Genomic DNA, 27,187 nt, shown 5'->3' with positions numbered 1-27,187 from the left:
CCTGTAAGCGCACGCCCCGGGCCCACATTGCTCTCAGCCTCGTCTGCTCCTGGGACAGTCGTTCCCAAAGTGCTGGGCTGCAGGAAGCGGATAAACATATGAGCCCAGCATCAGTGCAGAGGGAGAGTGGGCCTGGGGGTGGGCGGTGACAGTGACAGCGTGACACTGATCAGCCACTGCGGCGTGACCGACGAGTGCACTGAGAATTTCTGTCCCCTGGGCTGTCCTGGCCTGGGCAGGAGAGCTGACCCAGGACCACCTTGGGCGCAGCTGATCACCCTGCAGGCCCCTCAGGGAGGGAGCCCGGCTGAGGATTGGCTGCAGATCTCAAAGAGAAGGCATGAGTTTGCAGCTGAGCCGGGAGGCACACCCAGGTGCCCGAGAGGGTGACTCCCAAGCCACGTGCTCAGCCCTCCCTTCCCACTGCACCTCTCCTGGGGGACAGGAATCATCCACAGTTCACACACAGCGGGCCATGAGGGGTGTGACTTCAGGTGACAGCTCAGACTCTGTGTGCATTTGCTGTGTGACGCTGCACTCCGCTCAGGTGACACCCATGTGACATCCCGACAACACTCCCAGCGGCCCTGCACACGGTGGAGGTCCCCGAGAGCCAGTTTGCACAGGAGTGCGTGGGATCCAATAAGGCGAGTTGGTCTGCGTCCCAGGGCTGGCAGGAGGTGGAAGGGGAACTTGAACCCAGCCCTCTGCGTCTGGGTCCCTGTCTTAGCGGATGCATGAGAGAGAGTTAAGGAAACAGCCAGCGCATGGTCTTTGGGGCAGAAAGGCCTGGTTCTGGTCTCCGTTCCACAGCTCACTGACTGGGGTTCGTGGCCAGCTCACTTGCCCTCTCTGACTCTTTTACAGTGCCTTCCACCCGAGTTAAGACTCAACGCAGCTCAGACCAGACGCTGGAGGGTGAAGTGCCACCCCCGTCGAGACGGGCGACCCCGGAGCCTCAGCCTGGCTTCCCAAGAAGCTCTTCCCTGGAGACTCCAACAGGAGGGTCCAGGGGAGCCGTGTGGAGGGCCTGAGCTCCCCTGCCCCGGGGGAGAGCCTGCCGGGCCATCCACGTGCAGACAGCACACACACTCGACCCACGGCCTGGCAGAACGCTCTTCCCGTCTATCCCAGGCACCCAGAGTCACACTGAAATCTCAAAACCACCAAAAGTAAAGTGAAAACCAACTGCAAACACCACGTTAAATGGGGAAGGGCAGCCGTGAATAGGAAGTCACCAGTAAAGGACATTGCCCACAGGGCCACGGGGGAATAAATCACTTGTGGTTCAACCAGGTGGTCAAACCAGCTCAAGGAACTCATGGGACAGAAGAGCAGGCCACAGCTGGGGAGGGCGCAGCATGGCCAGGAATGTTCTGGATAAAGGAAACAAAACATTAATCCCAAACTTAAGAAAAGGAAGACACTGTCCCTTTGTTCTAGCATTTTCCTAAATGCCCACATGCTTCCTGCTTTCTGCCCCACGTAAGGAGGCTTTTCCAGACCCGCTCCTGCACTGTGCGGCCTGCTGTCTGCGAGGGGAAGTGTGGGGCCAGGGCAGATGGGGAATTCTTTAGAGGATGCACACAAAGTTATCTGGGGGGAGTAGAGAAGGCTGAGCGCCCCCGGAGAGCAGCGAGGACGGAGTAAACGGGCCTCACTGTGGGCGTGCGCGCCCCGACGCCGCGGCAGGGCCGTACCTCGCCGCAGCTCTGCCTGTCTCCTGCCGCGTGGCTGACGTAGGGCGAGTAGGAGATCATGTCGGGGCGGTCGATGTTGTAGATGGCCTTGCTCTTGGGAAGAGCAGCCAAGTCTCTGTAGTCGAGAATCTCATCGCCCAGCTTCGCCTGGGAGAGGAAGGAGAGCAGGGGGAGGGCGGTTAGACCCCCGGAGGGCGGCAGCCCCAAGGCCAGCGGGAGCAGGGGCTCCCCAGATCCCAGTGCAGGCAAAGCGGGGAGAAGACACGGGGGTGCAGAGGCCTCGTGGTCATGCAGGCCTGGGCCCCGAGGCACAGCCACGGAAGGGCCGCTTCCACCGGCCTTGAGGAAGCGTCCTCTCTGTGCCTCCACTTCCTCTCTGCGGAGTGGGGGAGACGGTCCCACAGGGCAGCACTGGGCTCAGAGAGGTCGAATCTGTGACATGCCTGGCAGGGACACGGCAGACAGTGAGACTCAGCCCGCGGCCCAAAAACACAAACACACATCTATGTACACATACATGCAAACAAGACACACACACGTGCGCATATACACATGTATGCACACAAGCGAATAATACATTTGTGCATACACACAAATACATGAATGCACACACATGCGTCATACACACAAATAGACGCATACTCACACACATACATGTGTGCATACATATGACACATAGACACCCATGCGAATACATGCAAGTACACAATACATACAAATATGTGATGCATGCACACACAAACAAAACACACATATACAACACATGTTTGCATCCATAAACACATGTGCATACACAAATACATCTGTGCAGGTACATAAAACACATACACATACACTTATGCATGTATACAAATACACATGTGTGCACACACATATATGCATGCACACTATATATGCTTGCATACACAAAATACACCTACACATGCATACATGTGTACATAAATAAAAATGCACATATAAAAGACACACATGCATGCATTTAAATACATGGTGATGCATACATACATGTGTGCGCACGTGCAAACACAACACACACATGCACGTATGCATACACAAATACATACACATACACATAGAGAATGTGCCGTCTAAGATGTATACATGTGGATGTACACATGCTTACACACACACCTCCACCCACTCAACCCACTCCCACATACTAGCACACACTGGCAAACATACTTGCACAACTTGCATATGCCTATACATTCTTACACACCTACACTTGCAGAAACACCCACTCACACTCCTACAGACACTCTCTCACACACCTACACACTAGCACATATGCTCACACACAGCCACACCCACACCCACACTAGAGCACATTCACACCCACACATGCCCACACTTGCTTATACACACTTACACACATTGACACATACTCATACCCACACCCATACTCACACCCACACACTTGTGCACACACTCCCATGCACTAGCACACACACTCACACCCACCTAACCTAGTATACACTTACATCCATACCCACACTCTTGCACACACACACACTCAGCACTTTTGAGCACTTCCAGCATGGCAGCAGAGTGCCTGACATTTGACAGGCCCGGGGGGATGTGACCTTGGTGGGGTCCAGGACAGCACCTGACCCACAGAGGGCGCTCATGCATGTTGCTACGCGTGGAGCCACTGCACATGCTCAGGTGAGGTCCACCAGGCCACCCGCCTGGTCCCCCGTGACTTGGCCCAGCCTTCCTCTGCATTACCCCACCACTCACAGGCTTGTTGCCCCCGCCAGGCCCCTCCTCCCTGGCTCCAGGACCCCCGGGGGCTGCGTGGGGCACATGGCGGGCTCAGACAGGTCCAAAGATGGGCATCCTCACAGCTGAACCGCAGCCTTGGCAGAACCACACACGCAACCCTGGGCTCTCCCAGCAGCGACGAGGCTGATCCCCCTAACATCTGCCTCTGCCCCCAGGTTTCTACTGCGCTCCTCCAGTGCTGGCCGAACGTCCACGGTCTATGATCTCAACGGACGAGAGAAATCTGCCTGCCCAGCCTCACCGACCACGACTCAGCTCCCCGCCGGGCGGACGCCATGGCTTCCGGCCCTCCTGGAGCTCCCGCACGTGGTCACCTCTTTCCCCTGACGTGTCCCCCTCTGAGGCGGATTAATCTCAGCCTGGCACTGCCAGCCACAGGCAAAGCTGGCCAGTCTGGCTGCCCTCGCTAGCTCGGCCCCATCCCAAGCCCAGCGAGAACCCTCATCCCAACCCAGGCCTCCTGCAGCGTCCCCGCCAGGCCAGTGCGGACCCTGCCCTCCTCTGTGCCATGGGACTTGCTGTGCCCTTCCAGCGCCAGGCGGCTCCTGTCTAGGCCCTCACTGCCCACACCTAGATCTGGCAGCAGCCTCTTGGGGGCTGCCCAGCCAGCACTCACTCCTAACAACCATCACCAACAACAGCCGTGACACCATGAGCTGTACCCAGGGACAGCACTGGGCCAGGCCCTTCATGACTCGCTCACGAAATACTCACAACGAGCCCATGAGGGGAGTGCTCACAGCAACTGCACTTCACAGAGGAAGAAGCCAGAGCCCAGAGAGGTTGGGTAACTCGCCCAGAGTCACACAGCCAGGGAAGCAGGTGTCGGGCGGACGGGATCCAGGCTGTCTCACTCCAGAGCCCTGCTCCCCACCATAGCTCTCTTCTCTGCCAGGGCGATGTCTCCCACGCTCCGGCTGCATCACATTGTCCTCCAGCTCCTTCCAGCAGCCCCCTTCTCGGACGGATGACGCAAACCCTGTGATCCCCAAACTTGGCCTTGATGTTCCCGGGCCGTTCACCCTCATATGTCCTCTCCCGTGCCCCCGTGTGCCAGGCTCAGCCCCCACACTCCAGCTTTCCCACGCCCCCCGGGGTCCAGCAGCCCCAGCCCACCTCCCCCAGGAAGCCCTCCCTGACCACCCAACTCCAAGGTTCTCGTAGTCGCTGGGTACTCACGGGGTGAACTCAGCCATCTGTGACATAGGTTGAGAGAGTGAACGCCTGAGGATTCCCTTTGGCGCCCTGGGCAGCGTTCAGAAGACCTGAGTTCAAATCCCGAGTCTGCCATTTGCAATCATGATGGTGCCCTGATCAGCATTTTTCAGCTGCTCCTCTCTGCCTTCGGGCGAAATCTGAACTGAGGCTGCTGGGGACTTGGCCCTTGTGTATCTGCTTATCCTGCTCCCACTCCCCCGACCCCCACGCCACTGGCCACACTGAACCCCCTACAGTTTCTCAATCATCCAGAGCCTGAGGGCTTGGCACCTGCTGTTCCCTCTCTCAGACAGGCCCTTCCCAGGCCTCTTTGCCCCGCTCATCCTCTGGTCCTTCCAGACTCAGCCCAGGCCTTCCAGCTCCTGGAGACCGTGCCTGCATCACCTCTGCCATCTGGGTTAGGTGTTCTTCTCCTTCAGATAAAGGTGCTGATCTTTGTGTGTTGGTGCCTCTGTCTCCCCCTTCCCCCGGACTGTGGCTCCTGGGGGTCCAGGACTCTGATTCACCATGGAGTCCTCAGGGTGTGCTTGCCAAGTTGAATTAAAATCAATCGGGGATTTGCCAGAGTCAAGTGGATTCTCTGGGCCTTCATCTCCTCCTACACGATGGGAATACCACCTGTGTCTCGCCCATCCACCTGCTGGATTTCGTGAACATCAGACGGGAGGGAGGGCTGGGAGGGGCCCGCACTCTCAGGTCACTGGAGGCCGCACCATCCTCTCTCACCTGTCTCCGCCACCATCACAGCACTCAGCTGCCTGCTGGCTTTCTCGGCCCCATAGAGCTCATGTCAGCGAGGCTGGCCTTGCCCTGGGTTACCCCCGACAGCAGGGGTCAGAGCCACAGCCTCACAATGCCAACTGCCTCCAACAGCGCTCAGAGAGAGGCCCGCTCAATCCCTGACTGGTGGCTTAATGGCCATGCTCCTGGCTCCTCAACACCTGTCTATCCCAGTGGGGCTAACAGATCCATTTCCTCCCCCGCAAGGCCTGGGGTGGTCGCCGTGACAACAGGCTACCCTCTCTGATTGGCGGAGGCCACCAGGGTGTGTGTACAAGTGTTTTCTCTCTGCTTTCTTCTCTCCTAGACTCCATCCAGCACAATAAATAATAACCATAATATGCCCATATGTGATGTTATAATTATGATATAATCCTGTCGATAATAATGTATTATAACCCAACAATGTTGCTTTTATGCTATGCCGCCTCACTGCTTTATTACCATGGTGAAGAAAGGGCACCAAACAAGATACTCAGTGCGACATCATCTTGTTAAAACACACACACACACACACACACACACACACACACACACACACACATAGAAAAGAGACCTAGACCTAAAGGGTGTACTCCAGAATGTGAATAGTGGCGACTCCGGCTGGTAGGATAATAAATGGCATTCATTTTCTTTTTTGCACCGATCACTATTTTTTTTCCTAATAAATGTGAATTACAATTGTTATAAAGAAAAAAGGCAGTAAAAAAGATTATTTAAAAACCCCACGATTAATTGAGCACCTACTGTATATACATTTTATCCCTGACACTAAGATGAACGAGGCATGGCCCCCGATCACCAGTAGCTCACAGCCCGTGGGGGAGACGGCAGCCTCACGATAAATTCGGTTCCGTTCCTGCACACAGGGACATTGCGGGGACCCATCTCCCCCTGACTGGGTGGTGGCTCCATGGCTTAGAGGCTGTGACACAAACAGGTTCCTGCACCTCTCTGAGCTGCGTCTGAGAAGTGGGTGCAGTGATGCTGAGAGGCTGCAGGAGGCAGCAGGGCACACTCCTTGGTACCCTGTGTTCAAGGCACCTCCACCGTGTCAAACTAAGAACTAGCAGTTCAGATGCAGGAGGCCGGATTAAATTAGTTTGCTCGAGGTCTTCTCTTTAAAACTGGAATCCAGCGTTCATGTATCTGCTGAGCAGGAAGTTCACCCACGCTGAGACGGCGCACAAGTTGCAGTCTACCTTAGTGGAAAGCACACCCAGCTCGGGGGAAACTTCTCGGCCCCCAACATCCTGCGCTGTCCTTGCAACCTCGCGTTCAGCTCCGCCCAGAAGCTCCCAAGGGTAGGGAGGCCATCTCACCTGATCAGGAGCTGTGGCACTCGGCTGTGCTCAGAACTGCCTGGCGGAACAGGGGACCCACCATGGCTGCTTTTCAGCCCTGAGCATGGGCGTCCCCGGGAAGAACCCACGCTTTGGGACGACAGAGACCTGGGTTCAAAGCCCAGCTCCACTGCGTCCTGTCGCATGACACTCAAGTAACTGTGACAAGAGAGCCCAGCGTCACTGCTCATGGCATGGTTACACGGTCACTGCAGTGCCTGAGCCCTTTACAAACACCCACTTCCTTAAAAAAACGATAGCTGTATTTAACGAGCAGTTACCGTGTGCCGTGCGGGGATGGCGGCAGCAGCGGCGGCGTCTGCGGAGCACAGACCGAGACAGGCCCTCCGCTGAGTACTTTACAAACACCATCTCATTTAAGTAATGAGTCACAATGATTACTATTCATGACGATGATGGTATTATGGGCTGACTTGTGTCCCCCAAAATCCATATGTTGAAGCCCTAACACCCAGTGGCTGTATTTGGAGATAGGGTCTTCACTGCCCAGAGCTAATGGCTATCAACAGCTAGGTAAAATGCTCCCAATCATTTTTATACTTGTATGTGCACACACCCATACACACCTACACACACATACACACAGCCATACGCACACACACCTCCACATACACACCCATATACACGTGTACACCCACACCAAATGCACATGCACATACACACACCCATATGCACATGCACACACACATGCACACACACACACACACCCATATACACATGTACACACACACCAAATGCACACACCCACATGCACACACCATATGCACACACATATACACACACACACCCCCCACACATGCACACTCATATGCACACGCACACACACACACACACTCTTGAATGGAAATGGGATCACACATGTATTATCCTTAACACACTTCTCCTAGGAACACTTCCCACGGTAACAGGCACAGACCTGCCCCGTTATTCGCAACGCCCACCGGAGCTACGTGTGCTGAGGACTATTTGTTCAGGCAAGCCCGCGGGGCTGGATGTGGCACCATCACCACCACCACCACAAACGCAGCTGTGAGCACCCCTCTCCGTGCACTCGTCCCCACACACCCGGGGGGGCGCTGGGTCACACATGCGTCCCTGGCGAAGCTGAGTCAGCCTCACAAAGCTGGCACCGATCTCCGCCCGCCGCAGCGAGGGGGGAGCGGGCCCCACATCCCCACGAGGACTCCCCGGCCCCCAGGGCCCACTCAGCAACCATCCCAGGCCCTCGGCCCTCCCACCGCCGCCTCCCTGCCTCCAGAGACAGAGTCCAACTTACATAAATTGCGCGGCTCGGAGACCCTGAGGTGCTGGAAGCAGGACCCGAAATGATGCTCTCTGAGGAAGTTCTGGTTTCCTGGAAAAGGAGGAAACAGCAGGAGATGGAAAGCAGAATATGTCAACGCTAAGAACCTTCCAGAGGCAACTATCACAAATTAAACTCCAGCAGAAACGCCAGCTCACGAGGTATTTTTTTATTTGCAGGTTGAAAGAGTTCTTAAAATAAACACGCAGGCTTGAAAGAGCGACTGGGAAGCTGTAACCAGACAGGCGCGGTGGGCACACGGGCCACAGGCGGAGCAGCAGCGGCGCAGCGCTGGCTGGAGACGCTCCAACGACCACTGAGATTTCACGTCACGGAAATGATCTGTTTTTCGGAGGATGAGAGCAAGCGATGCATTTTCAAATGGGTCTGTGAGCTCCAACGGCAAAGGCCATCTCTTTTACCCAGTTTGGCTGCTCAGAGATGTTATTTTCCACCCAGATTACGAGGGACGTGTTACAGCTTATTCTCCCAGCCCAGGCCTCTCTCGTCAGACTCTGGGATGGTCTCAGTGACCCTCAAGACCATTCTCCAGCCTGACCCCACAGCTCTGCCCTTCATGCCCCTCCGACCCCCCAGCCCCAGCCCCAGCAGCACTTGCAATAATCCCACACCCCAGGTAAGTCTTAGAAATGGCCCTTCTGAGGTCACCGCTGACCACTCTCACCATCGCACCTTTGGTCTTGGCCCGGGGGCCTCTTTGCTGCCGTCACATCTGTGACCTGCTCCTCGAATGCCCACTGCTGTTTGGAACGACTCCTGCCCCTCCTCCGTCCCCAACCACATCTGCTGTATCCCCCGAGGGGATGGTTCCCCTGACCGTCTATCTCCTCCACTCCCGGGTGTCAGGCCTGCCCATCCCTGCGTGGACACTCTTTCTCCAGCTCCCACTCCTCGACACACCTGTGTCCATCCCCATCTGCAGGGCGTGACCTGGCGGCTCCACGTCCCTCCCCTGATCCAGCCCCCACCCCTGCCGGGACCACCCACCAGCTTAGCTTTCCCACATCTCCCACTCGCCCCATCTAGGTGGAGCCCTTCTCCACAAAGGCCCTCCCCAGCCACGACCTCAGACCTCTCTCTCTGAACCCCACTCATGCTCCCGCTGCCTCCTCTCCTGTTTTCTAAGCAGGCCCCTTCCCCTAACCCATAATTCTGCCCAGCCCCTCTCAGTGGTCCACACCTGCTGTGGTGGCACCAGCAGCCTAGGAGAGGCCATGTTATAGGCTGAACTGTGTCCCCCACAAAACTCATATGATGAAGTCCTAACCCCCAGTACCCCAGAATGTGATTATATTTTGAGGTTGGGCATTTAAAGACATAATTATTTTAAAATGGAGATTTTAGGGCAGGCCCTGATCCAATCTGACTGGTGTCCTTATAAGAAGAGGGGATTAGGACACAGACACACACAGAGGGATGACCACATGGGGACACAGGGAGAAGACGGCCAACAAGCCAAGGGGAGAGGCCTCAGAAGGAACCAACCCTGCCCACAGCTTGATCTCGGACTTCCAGCCCCCAGAACTGTGAAAGAATAAATTTCTGCTGTTTAAGCCCCAGTCTGTGGCACTAACACCGGCCATGGAGCCCTCCCCCACCCTCCCCAGTAGATGACACCCAGCTCCTCCTACACTCAGCAGGACACCAGTAAGGAGAGGACAACACCAGGACCAGACGTGAGGCCACACGCAGCAGTGGGAGGGACAAACCTGTAAGGCATGGGGAGTGGAGCCCGGGTAACCCTGACTGCAACCCTGGTTCTGCATCTAGAAAGAGAGAGAAGAGGGAGAGGCCGTGACGTTCCGTGGTCATGTCTTCACCAGCTCGCTTGTCAGCGCCGGTCCATCCCCTCTCCGTGCCTCTGATTGTCGCCCTGGCACCCTCCAGGACCAAGCCTGGGGCCTCCTCCTCCTCCTCCTCTTCCTCCTCCTCGAGGTCCGTCCTACCACCCCGGGTACCTCGGCCCCAGCTCTGCACACTGGACAGGGTGTTGACTCAGGGGTCTGCCTGCCCCTCAGACCACAGGCTTCCGGAGGCTGGCCGGGGCTGGGGTCTCCTCGCAGAGCTCAGCCCGACCCCACGGTGCAGTCTGAGTCTTTGGCCACCCCAGGCAAGACAAGGTCACGTGCTGTTTGCAAAGAAGCCGGCTCCACGCCAGGCAGGTAACAAGCGGTCTGTTTTGCTCGCTGTCCCTGAGGTCGGGTCGCCTATCTTAGTGGCCAGAAATGATGTACGTATACATTTTACACATTTGAAAAAACCCTTTGGGTCTCAGCTTCCTTCTCCATAAAATGGAAAAATCTCCCTAAAAGATGCTTTCCGTTTCTGAGGATCCAGCCAGAGACGTGGCCTGGGAGGGGCTGGGCTGGTAAATCATTCTTTTTCTTCTTCAGTTCAAGCTGGGCTTGTGACAGCAGCCCCTTCTCTGCAAAGCAGACCAACACTGGGTGTTTTCAACGACAGGGCCCCCTGAGCTGAGGCAGCATCCCCCAGGCCCCGAGGGATGTGTCCCGGCACAGGAGGGGCGCTGGGGGTTCGTATCAGCACTGCCGTGGCCGAGGGCTGGGGCAGCTACAGCCCCGGGCGCTGGGTTGGTTTGCGCCAGCACCTTGAAGGCGCACCGAACAACAGCTGCCGGCTGCGCTTCCTCTGCCTGGTTCCCAGCCCCGCGGAGAGGGGAGAGCAGCGGAGCGCCGGGTAGGTGAGCCCAGACCGGAGCGAGCTGAGCTGAGCTGTCTCCCCTGAGTCAGGAGCCCAGGGCTTTCTCTCACCTTCCCCTCCCTGACTCCAGTTCGCCCAAAGGAGCCTCACAATTCACCTCAGTACCCAGGTGTGTTCTCCGGCGCCTTGCTCATGCCCGCAGACACGGAAGGGGCCGGCAGCTCATCCAGCCCCATCCCTACCACTCCGCCTGGCCCAGGGCATGCAGTCCTATAACGGCGCCTGGGGCACCGGGTTCTCGTTAAGGTCACACACAAGTCACACTGACGCCGCAGAAGGGGTCTAACACCCATCATCTCCTTGTTAAAGCCGAGGGGTTGCGGCTCAGAGAGGGCTAGTGACTTGCAAGGTCACACAGCTGGGCAGAGGCAGAGCCGGCCTCCAAGCCAAGGCTTGCCCCACCACCCTCCAGAAGGTCCTTGCGTTTGAGCCTCCTGGCAGTCTCAACAAGCCTGTTTTCCCCCTGCTCAGCGGCCCCATGGTAAGCACAGGTGCTCTCGCTTCCTCCCAGGTCCCATCACATGAAGCAGCTCAGACCTCTGTGCCCTGGCGGCGGGGGCCGTTGCCTCCAAAAACTGCAACCATGGAAACCGGCAGCCTGCGGGACCAGCCCCAGCAGTCCAGGCTCCTCCCACCAGGTCCCCCGGCCCCTGGGCAGCACAGGAGCAGGAGCCAGCCTGGCCGTCCCCCTGGCCCCCTCCACCCTGCATGGAGCTCCTTTCCAGCTCCTCAGCAGGCACAGCCCCCCTTCCCACAGCTCTGAAACCCTCCTTCAGTGCTCCTCAGACACGAGGCCAGAGCCAGGACAGGGCTGGGCCCTGTGACCCAACTCCTGTACCACCTGCCACTCTCAGCTCCAGGAAGCCTCCTCTCCCCCATCCCGCCCCCCAGGCCCCACCCAGCAGAGTCCGACCCTGCCCCTGTCACAGGTGGAGCACCCTGCAGCCTGGAGCCTGCCCATCCCACATGTGTCTCCCCCCACAGATGGGGAGCTCCTCTAGGGCAGGGACCCCATGGGTCCTATTCATCTCTGCATTCCCAGCACCCAGCCTGGAAGGCACACAGTAGGTGCTCAGTGGCTGTGTGTTGAATGACTGTATGATCTAATGCCCAAGGATGCACTAGGGGTGGGCAGTTAGGACCACAACCTTCTGATGGGTTTTCCCCCGGGCATCCTCGGCAGACACCCAGGAGCCGTCCTTGTCCTGGGAGGCACCCATCCCCCCTGGGGGGGTAGGCAGTCAGGCGGACCTTCCAGGCAGTGAGGAGAGTGCCCTCCCCTCCCAGCTCTTCTTGGCACGGACCGGGTGCTGGCCTCTTGCTGGACGGCCTGGAGGCAGAGACGGAGCTGGCTCCCTGGGGGTCCTGGAGCCCGCTGGGGGCCTGGCACGGAGGGGCACTTGTTGAATGACTGCTGAGCACACCACCGGGCCGGGTGAGGCAGCTCTCGTGGGGATTACCAGGTACCAGTGGAGCCCTTCACCCGCGGGCCGGTTTTGGGGGAGTTAGTGACGCCCACGCCACCTCTGCCGCCACTCTCAGGGGCTGATGGCCCGCCCGAGCAGACCCCGCCGAGCTGACCCCGCCAAGCTGACCGCGGCTGACCGGGGCTGACCGGTTCATGCTCATTAACTGGCTCCCACGCAACAAACAATACAGAAAGGACAGCTCTCTTCCCACCACCCAGGCCTGGAGTGGCCGGCCTGGCTGGGAGAACTATGTCCCAGGGACCCCAGCGCCCAGGGAAAATCATCTGTGTCTGCCCCATCTACTAGCTGCCCGGCCCACCCGGCTGGGCCCAGGCCCAAGTTTATCCTCATTCTCAGGCGAGACAGAGAGGCTCTGAGGGGCGGGATGGGGCTGGGACGTGGGGAGGGTGAGACCAGGGACAAGCGGGGCCTGACCGGGGCCTGGATCCTGTCCCAGGACAGAGGGGCAGGCCGAGCCGCACCAGCCCCAGGGCGCAGTGCTAAGGGGGCAGCTGTTCTCAGCCTGCCGGACTTGGCCCCAAATGTTCCCAGAGCGTCTGCGGAGACACAGCCCAGGAAGCTGGCGCCTGCTGTACAGCCCCCGGGGCAGCGACCCCTCCTTCCCTGTCCCAGCATCCAACATTCAGAGGCCTCCCTTCCCCCGGGCCAGTTGCCCGAGGTCACCACGGGCTGGCCTTGAGGCTGAGAGCAGAGGCGGCTACTGCTGCCGGGCCTGGCCGGAGCTGGGCTCCCTGCAGGCCCGAGGCCAGCTCCACAGCCGGGTCCAGAGTCCAGGAGCCAGTGCTGGCCATCCTGACCTCTCTCCTTGCGTGGGCCTGCCGTGGTCTGGGTCCCCCTTTCTAACCCCGGCCAGACTCCGGAGACGGGCTGACAGTCACCTGCGCACACGCACATGCCCGCGTGTGGTCTGCAGACCTCTTGGTGTGGGGCTCCCTCCATCAGGTCCCTCTGGCAGGCCTTCGGGTTGGGATGCAGGGGTCCCACAGACAAAGGTCAGGACCCTGTGGTCACCTCAGGGTCATGGATCGTGGCTCTGTGAGGGGAGAGATGCTGCCTGGCTCATCTCTGAGGCCCGGGCGGCACAGGGGCAGCTTGTAGAGTGAATTGTAGGCCGTATCAGCCACGTGAGAGGATGAGGGACAGCTGCAATGTGCTGGCCGCTTCCTGTGACCCTGGTCACGTACGTGACAAACTATGACTGTGTATTCTCTAACTGCGGGAGGCAGAATAATGTCCCCAAGGATGCCCAGCCCACGTCCTAATCCCCAAAACCTGTGAATATGTTACCGTGTGTGGCCAAAGGGACTTTGCAGGTGTGATTAAGGCTCCTGAGACAGAGGTTACCCTAACTTTCCAGGGGGGCCCTGGTAATCACAAGGGTCCTTATGAGAGGGAGGCAGGGGGTCAGAGGAGACGTGGTGATGGACGCAGAAGTCTGAGTGATGTGGGGCCGTAGCAGGAGCATGGGTGTCTCTAGACACCAGAAAGGACGAGGAACAGGTTCTCCCCTGGAGCCTCCGGAAGGAGCACAGCCCTGCAGACCCATCGTAAACTTCTGATCTCTAGAACTGTAAGGTAATACAGTTGTGGTTTTTAAAGCCACTAAATTTGTGGTAATTCGTTACAGCGGCCACAGGAAACGAATAGTCACCAACTTCCTCCCACGACCTCCCCTGCTCTGCGTCCCCGGAGCTCGGAGAACAGCTGTCCTGTGGGTCTGTCCTCTTTGCTCACCTGGCAGGGCCCCCAGGTGGGCCTGGGGACGGGCGCTGTCATGGCGCACACACAGCTGCGAGTGTCCTGGGTCCCCTGGCAGTGGGTGACCACAGGGCCGGGCAAGGGGAGGCAGCAGTGACCCCCAAGATTGAGGAGCCAGTGGGAGGGAGACGGCTGGGGGGCTGCTCTCCTCCCCAAATCCCAGTGTTCTGTAATTCGAGCTACAGTTCTGGGAATTCAGCGAAAATTGTGATGGATGTCACCGTTGGCACGTGGGGAGCAGTGGGCCCAGCCACTGCAGCCCACAGGGTCCCTTCCCAGACCAGGGGACTTCCTCTGTCCCCTGTTTCCTTCTGCGCAGTCATCAGCCCCTCGGCCTTCTCCAAGGCTCTTGGGCTGTCACCCCAGAACGTGCCTTTTGAGTCCGAGAGGACACTCGGGTGACAGAGGAGCAGACAGGGGCGGTGGCCCAGGCAGGCTGCCAATGCTGGGGTCCCAGCGGCCACAGACCTGCCCTGGGGCCCCTCGCCCCTCGCCAGGGGGACAAGCCAGCTCCTGCTCTCCCTTTACCCCAGGGCAAGGACCCCCGGTCCGCCAGCCCCTTGAGGGAGCCCCTCCCTCTCTCCACCCCCCAGGCCTGAGGCTTAACAGCGGCCACACGGACGTCTGTGCCCACCGGTGCCTAAGTCAGGGCTCTCCAGGCTGAGAGGATCTCGTCCCTCCAGGTACTAAAGGTGGTCATGCGAATCCAGAGGAAATCAGACGCCTGTACTGACCCTTGCGGAGGACTCCAAGCAAAGCACCTGGCATCATTTTAACATCTGGAAAGACCAGATCATAAATGAGAGAAGGTGACTGCCCTGAAGACGAGAGCCCAGAGATGCCATGACCACCTTCCAGCCTGGCCCAGGGTCCACGCAAACGGACTGAGCAACTGTGTGGCCAACACACGAGGCTGTCGGGCGGTTGGGGGAGGCTTGGGGGACACAGGGAGGAGGTGCCTCTCCCCCACGGAGCCTGGCTCAGCCCGGGGCCCCCTTTCCCCAGGTCCGTGTGGCATGCTGGGTGTCCCTGTGGCCACCAGACGTGATGTGCACGTGTGTCCACCGTTCCTGCCTCTATCAGGAGCATCTTGGGGCAGGACTGGTGACTCAGCCACCTCTGTGCCCCAGGCCAAGAACAGAGCTTGGCACAACGAGACCCTTGGTGAAGGTTTGCTGAATGAATGAATAACGAATGAATGAATGAGGAAGCACAGTGAGTGAAGGCATGAAAAGCAGGGGGCTTTCAAACCCACTGACGTCAACTTCTAAAGAAAGTGGGAGAATTTCCCTCTGCTCGGTTCTTTCAGAACGGGCTTGGCAAGACTTGGCTGAATGGGGTTGGGTCTCCCACCCCGAGGGGCTGGTATGAGGAGGGTCTCCTACACCAGCCAACTTCCCTGCATATCTTAGTGGCTGAGTCCAGGGGTCTCCATCCAGCCCCATAGAAATTCCCCCACACCCGCAGTGTCTACTAGTCCTGAGGACGGGGTCAGTTGTGTCCCCGCTACAGAGCTAAGGGTGAGGGGACCCTGCGCGCTCTGACCCCCTCGCTCCCCCACGGGAAGTCCTGTTGAAGGACACAGGACCACAGGACCAGCGTCCTCAGGAAAGAGCAGAGTATCCCCCAACGGCAGAGCTCTGCCGTCGGTCCGCTCCCATCTCACGGGGCAGAATTCATCTGGGTACGAGCCCCTTTCCCCAGTGCAGAGCCACCGGACAGTCTCCGGGAACAAGTGAGCCACCGAGCTGCTGCCTCCCACTCTCCAGGCCCCCGTGCTCCATGCTCTTCCTGGGGGCCCCGCCTGATTCTCCAGCCCTCCGTTCAGGCCGACCTGACTGATCCTCTCAGCCACCCTCGGGACTCAGTTCACCTCGACGTCTTAACCAGCCTGGAAATGCCACCAGCGGAGCAATGCTTGAATTCTCGGCTCCCTGCATGAGTCCTGGCACGTGACAGAGACTCCGTGAGTGTTTGTTGAAGCGAGGAAGGAAGGAATCCCGCAGAAGGCATTCTGGGCATCACAGGGACTTGGTTCAGAGAGGCCTGGGTCCGAATTCTGTCAGTAATCCCATCTCACGCTCTGCACACCCCACTTCGTCCCCAGAGCACCACTGCTGTTTCCCCATCCGTCTCTCACAAAGGGACGCAGACCCACAGCTACGAGACATTTAAGTACCCAGGATCCTCAAGGGCCCACTGCAAACCGGCTCCCCGGCAGCCTGCTTGCGGTGGTGTGAAAAGGGTTGGAGAGGCCTGGGACGCCTGCGTAGGGGAGGGGGTGGAAGGCCAGGGGCTGCTGTGGTCCTGGGGCTGACCGGGACATGGCCTGCCCCGCAGGTGTCAGGAGTGTCCTGCAGGTCACAGACTACTCTCTACACGGGGCTCTGCCCCTCTGCACAGTCCTGGCGCCCTTCAGGCCGTGGCTCCCAGTGGGGGTCCTGCTGGGGTGCTCCCTGGCAGAGGTCTGGCACACATAGTGCCTGGTAAAGCAAAGCTGCTGATACGCCTCCCCTCCGAGGGCCTGTGGTCCCCCAGGGCTGCAGTTCACCCCTAGATCCCTTCCTTCCTCCCTTCAACAAACACTCACGGAGTCTCTACCACGTGCCAGGACTCGCGCAGGGAGCCGGGAATTCAGAACAAAGAGAACGGGGCCTTTCCTCCAGGCTCCAAGTGAAGTGGAGCGGAGGGAGCGAGTGTAATCTGACGGGACACAGCGTACAGGTGGTTTATGGACAGAGGAGGGAGCCCCCCGCCCAGCTCGGGGTGGGAGGGTGAGGACGTGTGGCAGTGGGAGGAGTCAGCGAAGTCTTCAGGGGGTGACATTCAAGGTGAATCCTAAAAGACCTAAAGCAGGAGTTCGCCGGGATGCAAGGGCACAAGAGGGCGTTCCCGGCAGAAGGAACATGTTTGCGAAGGTGCAGAGGCCAGAAAGCGCACGGCGCTGGGCAGACGCACCAGCTCGGGTGGAGCGGGGCTGTGGGTGAGGGGGCAGTGGGAACTCCTCCCCTGCTCAGTGCACCACCACCCCAGCCTCCTCTCGGCTCCTGGAGCTGGCCAGCTCATTCCTGCCTCAGGGCCTTTGCACGTGCTGCTCACCCAGCCTGGAACCCTCCTCCTCCTCTCTCATCAGGGCTGACCCTGCCTCATCTGTCAGGCTTAGCTCCAGTCTCATGTCCTCTGGAGGCTTTCCCTGGCCAGCCCACGTACGGTCGGTTCTTCCCCATTGTCCCGCCTCAAGATGCCCCATGGATTTCCTCAGTGCCCCTGCCCCTGCAGCCCTTCTTGCCTGATTTCTTGCATTATTCGGTAGTGTAGGCATTGATTTCTGTCCCTCTCTGGAACGTCAGCCCCAGGAGGGCAGGGTCCACGCGTGCCTCCCCCTCCCTGCTGCCCCTCCTGCCCAGCGCCCAGCGGGCCTCTGAGTGGTGAAGAACTTGCCCTTTGCCCTCCTTGCTGGGCACCCCTGCAGAGGTCTTTGTTCAGGGAGGGGGTTAACCACACCCAGTAGTCTTGGGGTAGGGCGGGCCGTGCCAGAACGACCAACCACGTGATTTAGGGGGGTCTCGGGTCATGCCCCTCAGAGAGCGACATCAACCACACGGCAATCAATCAGGCCATCAGTCAAGCACCTATATAACGGGGCCCCAATAAGACCCCTGGACGCGGAGCTTCCCCGGTTGGCAATACTCCACGCGTCTGTCCCCATGGATGCTGGAAGGTACCGTGTCCCGACTCCACAGGTGGGGACGACGGAGCCCTGTGGGGACCCTCCTGGACCCTGCCCCAGGCGTCTCTGTGGCTGATTTCACTCTGCATCCTCCCCTGTAATAAACTGTAACTGTGGCTACAATAGTTCCCAATGAGTTCTGTGAGTCCTTCTAACTAATTGTTGAACCTGAGGGCAGTGTGGGAGACCCCTCGACACTGCAGTTGGTGTCAGGAGTGCGGACGGTCTCAGGGACTGTTTGGGGACCCACTAACTTTGCAGCTGTCCCCACACTTTTGTGGCCATTGGTGTCTATTGAAGGAATGAAGGGGTCAGCAGGGCCCGGGCGGGGAGGCCCCGGGATGCCCCCTGCTCCCCTCGCGTCGTCCCTCAGCTGATCTACTGTTTACACCTTCATACCCTCCAGGCCTCATGCCACCTGCCCCGCGGCCTGGGGGACTGGCCAGCGAGCTGCAGAGGGTGGTCAGGGTCCTCCTAATCGTATGAAGATCCCACACGAGCGGGGAAGAGCGCACCGGAGAAAAGAGTCAATTCCACCCACCTTGTTCTTGTCTTCAGTTCTGGCCGCCTGTCGACACGCCGGGTGCCAGAGGGAGGAGCCTGCAGACAGATTTCCGAGAGGGCAGTGGTTAGTGTTATTTCCCGTGCTGCAGGGCCCAGGGACGGTCAGGAGGCAGCCGGCGTCCACACATGGACACTCCTTCACCCACTCATTCTCTGTGCCGGAGGGGCGCCGGGCCCGGGGGGTGCAGATCACCTGCCCGGGGGCTCACAGTGCAGGTGGTGGACATGAGATAAACAGGAAAACACATCACTGTGCGCTCCTGCGGGGCCCGCATGGCGTCCCGCAGAACGTGAGAGGGCACCTCGCCTGGCCCGGGCAGCCGGATGAGGCTCCTCAGAGGACGGGTATCTGGGGGGCTTCCAGTTCAGAGGCAGAGGAGAGAGAGGGGGCTGCCGTGTGAGAGGGAGGGGGAGCCTCAGGCGTGGGGTGAAGAACAGGCTGGGGGCCGGGCACAAGGCTGGAACGCTGGGCCCGGCCCGTCACTAATTCACTGGCTCTCTAAACCCTCTCGTGCCTCGGTTTCCTCACCTGCCAGCTCTGCCCGGCCACCCACGTCAACAGCCACACATCAAAGCAACCAAGCGCCCCATGTGTCTGGTGTTCTGCTCTTTCCTAATTCAAACTCCACCTCCCCAAGTCTCAGATTTTTCCCACCTGCAAACAGGGCCAGTAACAATCCTAGCTCATCAGGAGATTTTAATGAATTCAGTAGGGCTAATGACGTATTGGAAAAGCACCTTGTGAATGGTGGTATATACACGTTAGTGTTACATACGCATGTCAGCTCTCCCTGCTCCCCATGCTTTGGGGCTCAGAGCACCTGCTGCCCCCCCGGGGCCTCCTTGAACCTCAGCCTGACCCCACTCCTCGGTGGAGCCGCCCACTGAGCATACGCCTTCTGCCGGCGGCCGCGGCTTGTCTAGGTTCCTGCCCCACCGGCCCCAGCCAGCCCATGCCACATGGAGGTGGGCTGTGTGCATCCCACTCTCGCATCCCCTAAACAAGCCACACAGGCCTGGCACATAGCAGGGGCCTAAAATGTGTGTGTGGAAGGGCGGAACCACGTCCTCTCCTGCTTGCAGAGCCTCCAGGTGAATTAACGCCGGGAAGCGAGCCCCTTACTGCTCCTCTGGCAGATATCTGCATCAGCCCGGAGCTCCTGAGATTTGATTGGGGGTGTGTAAAATGTTCATTTTTTAAAGATTTTATTTATTTTATTTTTTTCCCCCCAAAGCCCCAGCAGATAGTTGTATGTCATAGCTGCACATCCTTCTAGCTGCTGTATGTGGGACCCGGCCCCAGGATGAATGGAGAAGTGGTGCCTCGATGCGCACCCGGGATCCGAACCCAGGCCACCAGCCTTGCAGCGCGCGCACTTAACCACCAAGCCACAGGGCCGGCCCAAAATGTTCATTTTTTAAAAAAAATTGTGGGGCCGGCCCAGTGACGGAGCGGTTAAGTGTTCGCGCTCCACTTCAGCGGCCCAGGGTTCGCAGGTTCAGATCCCGGGCGCGGACCTACGCACCGCTCATCAAGCCACACTGAGGCCGCGTCCCACACGGAGCAACTAGAAGGATGTACAACTATGACATACAACTATTGCTGGGGTTTTGGGGAGAAAAAAGGAGGAAGATTGGCAACAGATGTTAGCTCAGGGCCAATCTTCCTAGGGAAAAAATTGTTCCATTACAAAGGTAATAGATGTCCCTTATTAAAAATTAAAGGAACCTAAAAAAGTATAAATAAGAAAATTAAAATCATCTACAATCTCTTTCCCCCTTCTGGCTGGGCCGCCTCCCAATGGACACGTACACAGTAAATAGAACGCGGATCAGGCCGTCCACACCCGGTGTCTGATCCTGTGATTTCTGCTTAAAAACATCTTGAACATTTCCCATATAATTAAATATCAAAAGCATAACTTTGCACGGAGAAATGAGAATTAATTTATCCGCTCCTGGCCTGAGGGCCCCAATGCTTTACTTCTAAATAACGTTGTGGGGACCCCCCTGTGCACACGTGCTGGCACATCTCTCGTTATTTACTTAAGGACTTCCTAGAAGTGGAGTCTTGGATCAAACGGTGTGGATGTTTTCAAGGCTCTTGATGCATATTGGCCATTTCCCAGTTTTCGCCCCCACCAGCCAGGTGAGAGGCCCTTTTCCTCGAATTCTTACAACATGGGGACATGTCCTTCCTTTTAATCTTTGTCAACCCAATGAGAAAAAATAGCATCTAATCATTTTAACCTGGTCTCCCTGATAATTAGTGAGAGTCAGCAGCCCCTCCCCTACGTTTATTGGAAAGAGTCCACGGCTGGAAAGGTGTGTCCAGTGGGAGGGGGTGGTGGTATGGGGGGGTGGCTGCCTCATCATCTTTGAAGCTGTGGGGCTCGCTGGGACCACTGCTCTAGAGAGCTCTTACTACACAGGATTCACCTGTCCCATAACACCTCCATGGAGCCCCAGCATCCAGACAGACCAGGAGGAGGGTCTTGGGGTGTCCAGGCAGATGGGGCCAGAGCTCCCAAAGACGCCCCGGCCATGGGACTCTGGTGCTCCATGGCACAGAGCTCGAAAACCACTGTCTGATCCGACCCCTCATCATACAGATCAGGAAATGTGAGGCCGGGAGAGGGCATGGGGCTGGCTTCAACATCCAGAAAGTCACAGCAGGTGCTGTTTTAGAAGTGGGGCTCCAGCCTCAGCCCAGAGCCGTGAAGACCATCTTTGTTCCCCGAGACTGGGTCCCCCTTGATGGTGAGCTCATGTTCCCTGCTGCCGTCCCAGAGCCATTGTGCTCCGTATCAGAAGGCCTGAGAGCACTATTTACGGTGGGGGTGGCCACCTCGGGCAGGGGGACCCTCCCCATCCAGACATCGCAGCACTGTATGGGTGCAAAGGACCCCTTTCATGGGCTCTCGAGTGGAGACTCAAGGAACAACAGGGGACCCTGGGGACCAGGCTGTCCTAACTTACATCACCCCACGACTTCGGCCTCAGAAAGGGAGGCCTGTCTAACACACAGCCCCAACATGATGCCATGTGAGATCATTAAACAGCCCATCTGAGGGACAGTGTGTGGTTCTCCCACGTGCCTGCCCTGTCCAGCTTGCCTCCAGGGTCACTGGAGACAGAGACGTCGTTGAAAAGAAACTGTGGCTAAAGAGATGAGGTCTCGACATCACCCATCCTTCCCCGGGCCCCTCTCCCCACATCCAGGCCATTCCCAGGTCCAGTGGGCTCTACCTCCCACACATCACCCACCGCCCACCACTGCCCACTGCCCACCACTGTCCCCCGCCTCACCATGGCTGCTCGGGCCAGCCTGCTGGGGCCCTGCTCCCCCAGCTCCCGCTGCGTGACGGGGCTTCCTAACCAGCGAGATGACCCATGTGACCCCCCAGATCACACCCGACACACGGAATGGGCGCAGAGGTGTCCGTTTCTTGCCCTAGGGGACTGAGCAGTGCATTTCTGCTCTTACCTTGAAGGTACATCTCCTCGCCCTCCGCAAACATCCGGCCGCACCTGACGCATAGTGCACACGAGGGGTGGTAGTGTTTCTCCCCCGCCTGCAGGAGAACAGAGCAGAGGTGTTTCTATGGAGGTGGAGTGGTCACTGAGCCAGCAGCACCGGCTTGTGGAACAGCACGCCCACACGCGGGCACTCAGGGGATGCTGGGAGGCGAGCTGTGCGGCAGAGGGCCCACAACCGTGCGGGACGGACAGGACCAAGGACAGAGCCCGGATCCAGTGGGTGTCCCCAGGCCGTCCAGGTGCCTGTGTGTGCGTGTGTGCGTGTGTGTGTGTGTGTGTGTGTGTGTGTGTGTGTGAGAGAGAAAGCTGGGCCCCAGCCCACTGGGGGCCTCATTGCGGAGCAGAGACCCTGCCAGACGGCCCAACCTCCAGGAGAGCAGGTGTGTCACCAACTCCTCCAGCTCAGGGGTTGATGCGTCTGCCGCCCCCACGAGGCAGAGGGGAGTCAGGTCCCACCCATCTCTGCATGGCGGGGACGGGGGCGAGGAGAAGGAGGAGGAAGAGGGCGGAGGACAAAGCTAACATTATTTCCCCAGGTGGAGGGACTGGAGGGGTGGGGTGGAAAATGATTAATAATTTTCGTTTTGTATCTCTGTATTGCTCAATTCTCTTATTAGCATTTATTATTTTTATAATTCTTAAAAATCCATTAAACTAAAAATATTAACACTGAAATAAGCTAAACAAATTATATTGGCTGGTTTGGGTAGTTCTACGTGGTGCAAAAATAAATCCCCCCAAATCCTGAACCCAGCATTATCTTATAGTGACCACTTCTCAGCCTCAGGGGGGGCACGGCTGCAGCCTGGCGCTAAGTGTGGATGCTGGTCCCACGTTTCACTCTCTCCTAAAATGGGAGGACACTTAATCATCACTCTCTGAATTTGAATTAGTAATAATCACGCTCCTGAATTAGTAAGGAATGGGGCAGAAACTCATTACAGGCGTCTCACTTTTCTTTCCCTTATGCACTGGTGCCTTTGGTGAAAATCAGCCGTCAAGGTGACCCCTGTGTATGGGGAGGAAGAATCCAGAACAGGCTCCTCTCTGCATGGGGCAGGATGTGCTAATCGAGTGGCCTACCAATATCTTCAGCAAAGGGGTTCTTCCTGGGAAGCACGAGGATGCTGAGCCCTCGGTCCTGCCTGCTCTGCAGGCTCCGGGCCTTTGCATAAGCTGTTCCTTCCTCCTGGAGTGCCCTTCCTACTCTCCACCCCAGGCCACTGGAAGGTTCTTTATCTCATCTCAAGTGTCACCTCCTCTTGGAAGCTTCCCCTGGACATTTCTCTACTCTGGACTCCCACAGCCCCATTTTCACAAGGTTTGGCAATTATTTGGGGTAATTCTTCCCCACTAGGCAGTGAGCCTCTGAGGGTGGGGCCTGGCACGGGGCCATCACAGGAACTGCTAGTGCAGGGCTCTGTCTGCGTAGCAGGTTGCTCCACAGCATTTGGCCCCGCAGAACAAGGGTGAAGCTGTCATTTCAGTGATTAAAAGCATTAAAACGCCTAAGTGATCAGAGCCGCCCTCACGCTGAGGTGTAAACAGGGGACTGAATCAGCTCCTATCTTCAGAAGCAGGAACCGCCTGTCATCCACGTCACTGCTCTCAACTGCTGACTCAGGCCTTTTAAACACTGTGACCTCTGACCTGTCCTCACGCCACCTCATCCAGGCGCCCCCTTCACACTGGGGGGGACAACCCCTCTGACTTCAAACAGGAGCTCTGTGACAGCCACTTGAGGGAGAAAGCTCATGCTGGAGGGAAACAGATCCTGGCGTCTACACAGCACATCTACATGCGAGTCAGGAGGAGAGGGAAAACTGTGGGGACAGTTTCTCGGATGACAGGCTTGAAACCCCAACCCAACGATGAGAACTAACGCTGAGTGGAGGAACAGCCCCACAGCCACCGTGAGAGGCCGGCCCTGCATCCACGCTCTTCCCTCCCACCCCAGCACCCGGCAGACTCCCCTACCTCCAAAACTTACAGCCACTCGGCCACCGTTTCTGCGGCTGGAGCTCAGAGCCCTTCACACATCCTAACTTGTCTTCACCCTCGCGATAGCCCTGTGAGGTACGTCCTTATCCTCGGTTCCCGTAAGGAGCACGGAGAGGCGGAGAAACCTGAGCTCTCATGGCAGGGACGTGGTGGAGCCAGCCTTAGAGCCCGGGGGTCTGGCCCCTTGTGGCCTCTCAGCACCCGGCCTGGCGGTCCCCAGCTCTGGGGTGTGCACCCCGTCCTTACAGGCTCCCCACCTCCCAGGCCCTGAGCAATCAACGTGGCCTCTGACGGACCTAAGACTGCGCGAGAGAAGGCAGGCACTGAATAACAGATTCCGTTTTTACCAAGTCCAAAACTAGGCCAATGAATCCACACTGTCAGAGTCAGGGTGGTGGCTGCCCTTGGGGGCCCCAGGGGCCGTCTGGGGGGCTGGGCACGTTCTGTTCTAGATCTGGGTGCTGGCTACATGGGCGTGTCTAGTTTGCAAAAATTTATCAGGCTGCACATGTATGGTTCGCGTGCTCCTCCGTGTGCGTTACAGGCCAGTGAAAGAATTTTCCCACAAGATGGATCAATGGCCTGAATGTAAGAGCTAAAGGTACGAAAGAAACTCTTAGAAGAAAACACACGGCACATCCTGATGAGCCAAATTTGGCAATGGATCCTTGGATTTGACAGCGAAAGCAGGAGCGACAACAACAAAATAGATAAATTAGACTTCACAAAAATTAAAAACCTTTGTGCATCAAAGGACATTATCCAGAAAGTGGAAAGACAACTACAGAATGGGAGAAAATATTTGCAGATCATAGATTTGATAAGGGCTTAGTATCCAGGATATATAAAGAACTCTTACTGCTCAACAATAAAAAGACAGACAGTCCAAGTAAAAGATGGGCAGAGGACTTGAACAGACATTTCTCCAAAGAAGATACACAAATTGCAAAGAAGCACATAAAAGATACTCCACACCATTGTCATTAAGGAAACGCAAATCCAGACCATGAGGCGCAAACGCACACCCACTCCGGTGAACATGATTAAAACAAAACAAAACAAAAAATGTAAAATAACAAGTGTTAGCAAGCATGTGGAGAAATAGGAAGCCCGTACATTGACGGAGGGAATGTAAAATGGTGCAGCGGCCGTGGAAAACACTTGTCAGTGCCTCAAAAATTATAGAATGACCATAGGACCCAGAAATTCCACTCCTTGGTATATAAGAAAAATGAAGAGAACAGAACAAGGGAAATGAAAACATAGGTCTACACGAAAACTGGTACATGAATGCTCACAGCAGCATCATTCTCAACAGCCAAAAGGTGGAAACAACCCAAACGCCCATCAATGGGCGAGTGGATAAACAAATTGTGGTCTATCCATGCAACGGAATATTATTTGGCCACAAAAAGGAATGAAGTGCTGACATGTGGGGCCCCCATGATGTCTTATAAGGACATTAGTGTCCTTACAAGAAGAGACACCAGAGCTCGCTCTCTGCCATGTGAGGACACGGGACAGGCGCCGTCTGCAAGCCAGGAAGTGGTTCCTCGCCGGGAACGGAAGGGGCCGGCACCTTGATCTCAGACGTCCAGCCTCCAGAGCCTCCAGCACTGGGGGAGTACCTGTCTCTTGTTTAAGCCGCACGGTCTATAGTGCCTGTTGTAGCAGCCCAAGCCGGCTAAGATGGGCTTACAGAGTCAAAAGCAGAAGTCTCCTCACTCCGTGTATCAATCTCCTCGTCACTCCCGTCCTCCCTCGGTGGCCACAGTGACGGGCGGCCCACGTCACTGGGGCACTGCTGCACCCCCGCTGTTCCAGGGCCTTTTCCTCCCAATCGCCGCCAAGAAGAGCCTCAAAAATCAGCACCTGGGGGTGGCCTCTGCGCGGCCCCCCAGCCCAGCCCCGCAGATGGCCCAGCGGGGGCTCAAGAGGGCTCAGATTTTACAAGTATATTAAAAGCCCATGAGGTTTTGCAGTGCGTGGTTTTAAAAAGACGCCTTGTGCCTTCTGACAAGTGGCTGTCATCTTTAGTAAGACAGAACAAGCCTCTTCAGACACGCAGGAACGCAGCCTGCAGGAGCCAGCACCGGGGCAGAGTGGAGGGTTCCGAGCACACCCCCTGCGGACGTGCAGGACCGGGCTAGCACCGAGGAGACGTGGCAACGTCTCTGGGCTCCAGAAATGCCCTCCCCTCCCTGCAGAGAGGTGCTAGGAATCCCTTCCTCACAGGGCTGTGGGAAGCACAGGGGGACGGGCCCCCGACTGTGATGGGCCTCTCACACCCCAGGCAGGCGGCCCCTTTTCCTCCCTAACCCATCCACGGCCTCTTCCACACCCTGGAGACCCGGCCAGTCTCCACCTGCTTTCCCGCCCTCCCTTGGATTCCAGGCTGCAGAGGGCTGGGCCTGCACGCCACACAACTCCCCAGCCCGGGATGGCCATTTCCTAGTGGTGGCTCACGGTGCACTCACCAGCCCGATTCGAAGCTTTAGTTTCCTTTTTGAATGACCAGAACTGAAGCCAGATCTTAAAAGACCTAATCATCAGGGTGCGCTGATAAAACGAAATTTACTGAAAAGCTAATCTAGACCTTCAGCAGGAGCAGTGCAGCCGGGGGAGCATCTGGCAGCCGTACACAGTCCCCAGCAGCCTCTGCACCCTAAGACACTCAGGGGCCACTTCGCCCTGAAAAGAAGAGCCCAAGTCCCTGCCAGCCGGCAAAGCCCCGTGTGACCTGCAGCCCCCTCAGAGCCCCTGACCTCCCCCTCTGCCACTCTCCCCACTGTTGACCCCCCTTCTGCCACCCCGGCCTCCTCCCTTTTCTAGGGAGACGCCCACTCTCAGCTTGGGGTCTCTGCGGGAACATGCGTCGCCAGGCCGGCACGGCTCTCACTCTCGTGCTCTCTCTTCCTCTTGCTCACAATCTAGCGCCGTCTAGGACGTGTGCTTCCGGAGGACTGAGCTGTCCCCTTCTTCTCCACTGTGCCCAGACCCCAGAGCAGAGCTGCACATAGAGATGGTGCCCCATAAAGACCCTCTGAAGGCGCAGATGGTGCCCGCCAGTCGTTCATAAGCGGGCCCTGGAGGACAGTGCATTTGGGATCAGGTGGATCACCTGTTCCACCTCCGGGCGCTCACCTGCCCGTCAGCACGTGGGGCTGGAGGAAGCCCCGCAGCAAAGCGCCTGCTCGGCGCCCCGCCCCGGC

General features: G+C 57.6%; 1 protein-coding gene across 1 annotated transcript in view; it reads right to left on the bottom strand.

The window, feature by feature from the left end:
- Positions 1 to 27,187, bottom strand: part of ABLIM2 (actin binding LIM protein family member 2) — a 171,067-nt gene that overhangs the window by 58,709 nt on the left and 85,171 nt on the right. Inside the window, 5 exon segments of the mRNA XM_087434872.1 lie at positions 1,701 to 1,847; positions 8,124 to 8,201; positions 9,881 to 9,937; positions 18,412 to 18,470; positions 21,922 to 22,009. Coding sequence (XP_087290998.1) covers positions 1,701 to 1,847; positions 8,124 to 8,201; positions 9,881 to 9,937; positions 18,412 to 18,470; positions 21,922 to 22,009 — 429 coding nt within the window.

Source organism: Ceratotherium simum, chromosome 8 (assembly GCF_057802395.1).
Source record: "Ceratotherium simum simum isolate JZ-2026a chromosome 8, ASM5780239v1, whole genome shotgun sequence".
Classification (NCBI taxonomy): domain Eukaryota; kingdom Metazoa; phylum Chordata; class Mammalia; order Perissodactyla; family Rhinocerotidae; genus Ceratotherium; species Ceratotherium simum.
Note: the sequence above shows the minus strand (reverse complement) of the source record. Positions and strands in the feature narration are given on the sequence as shown.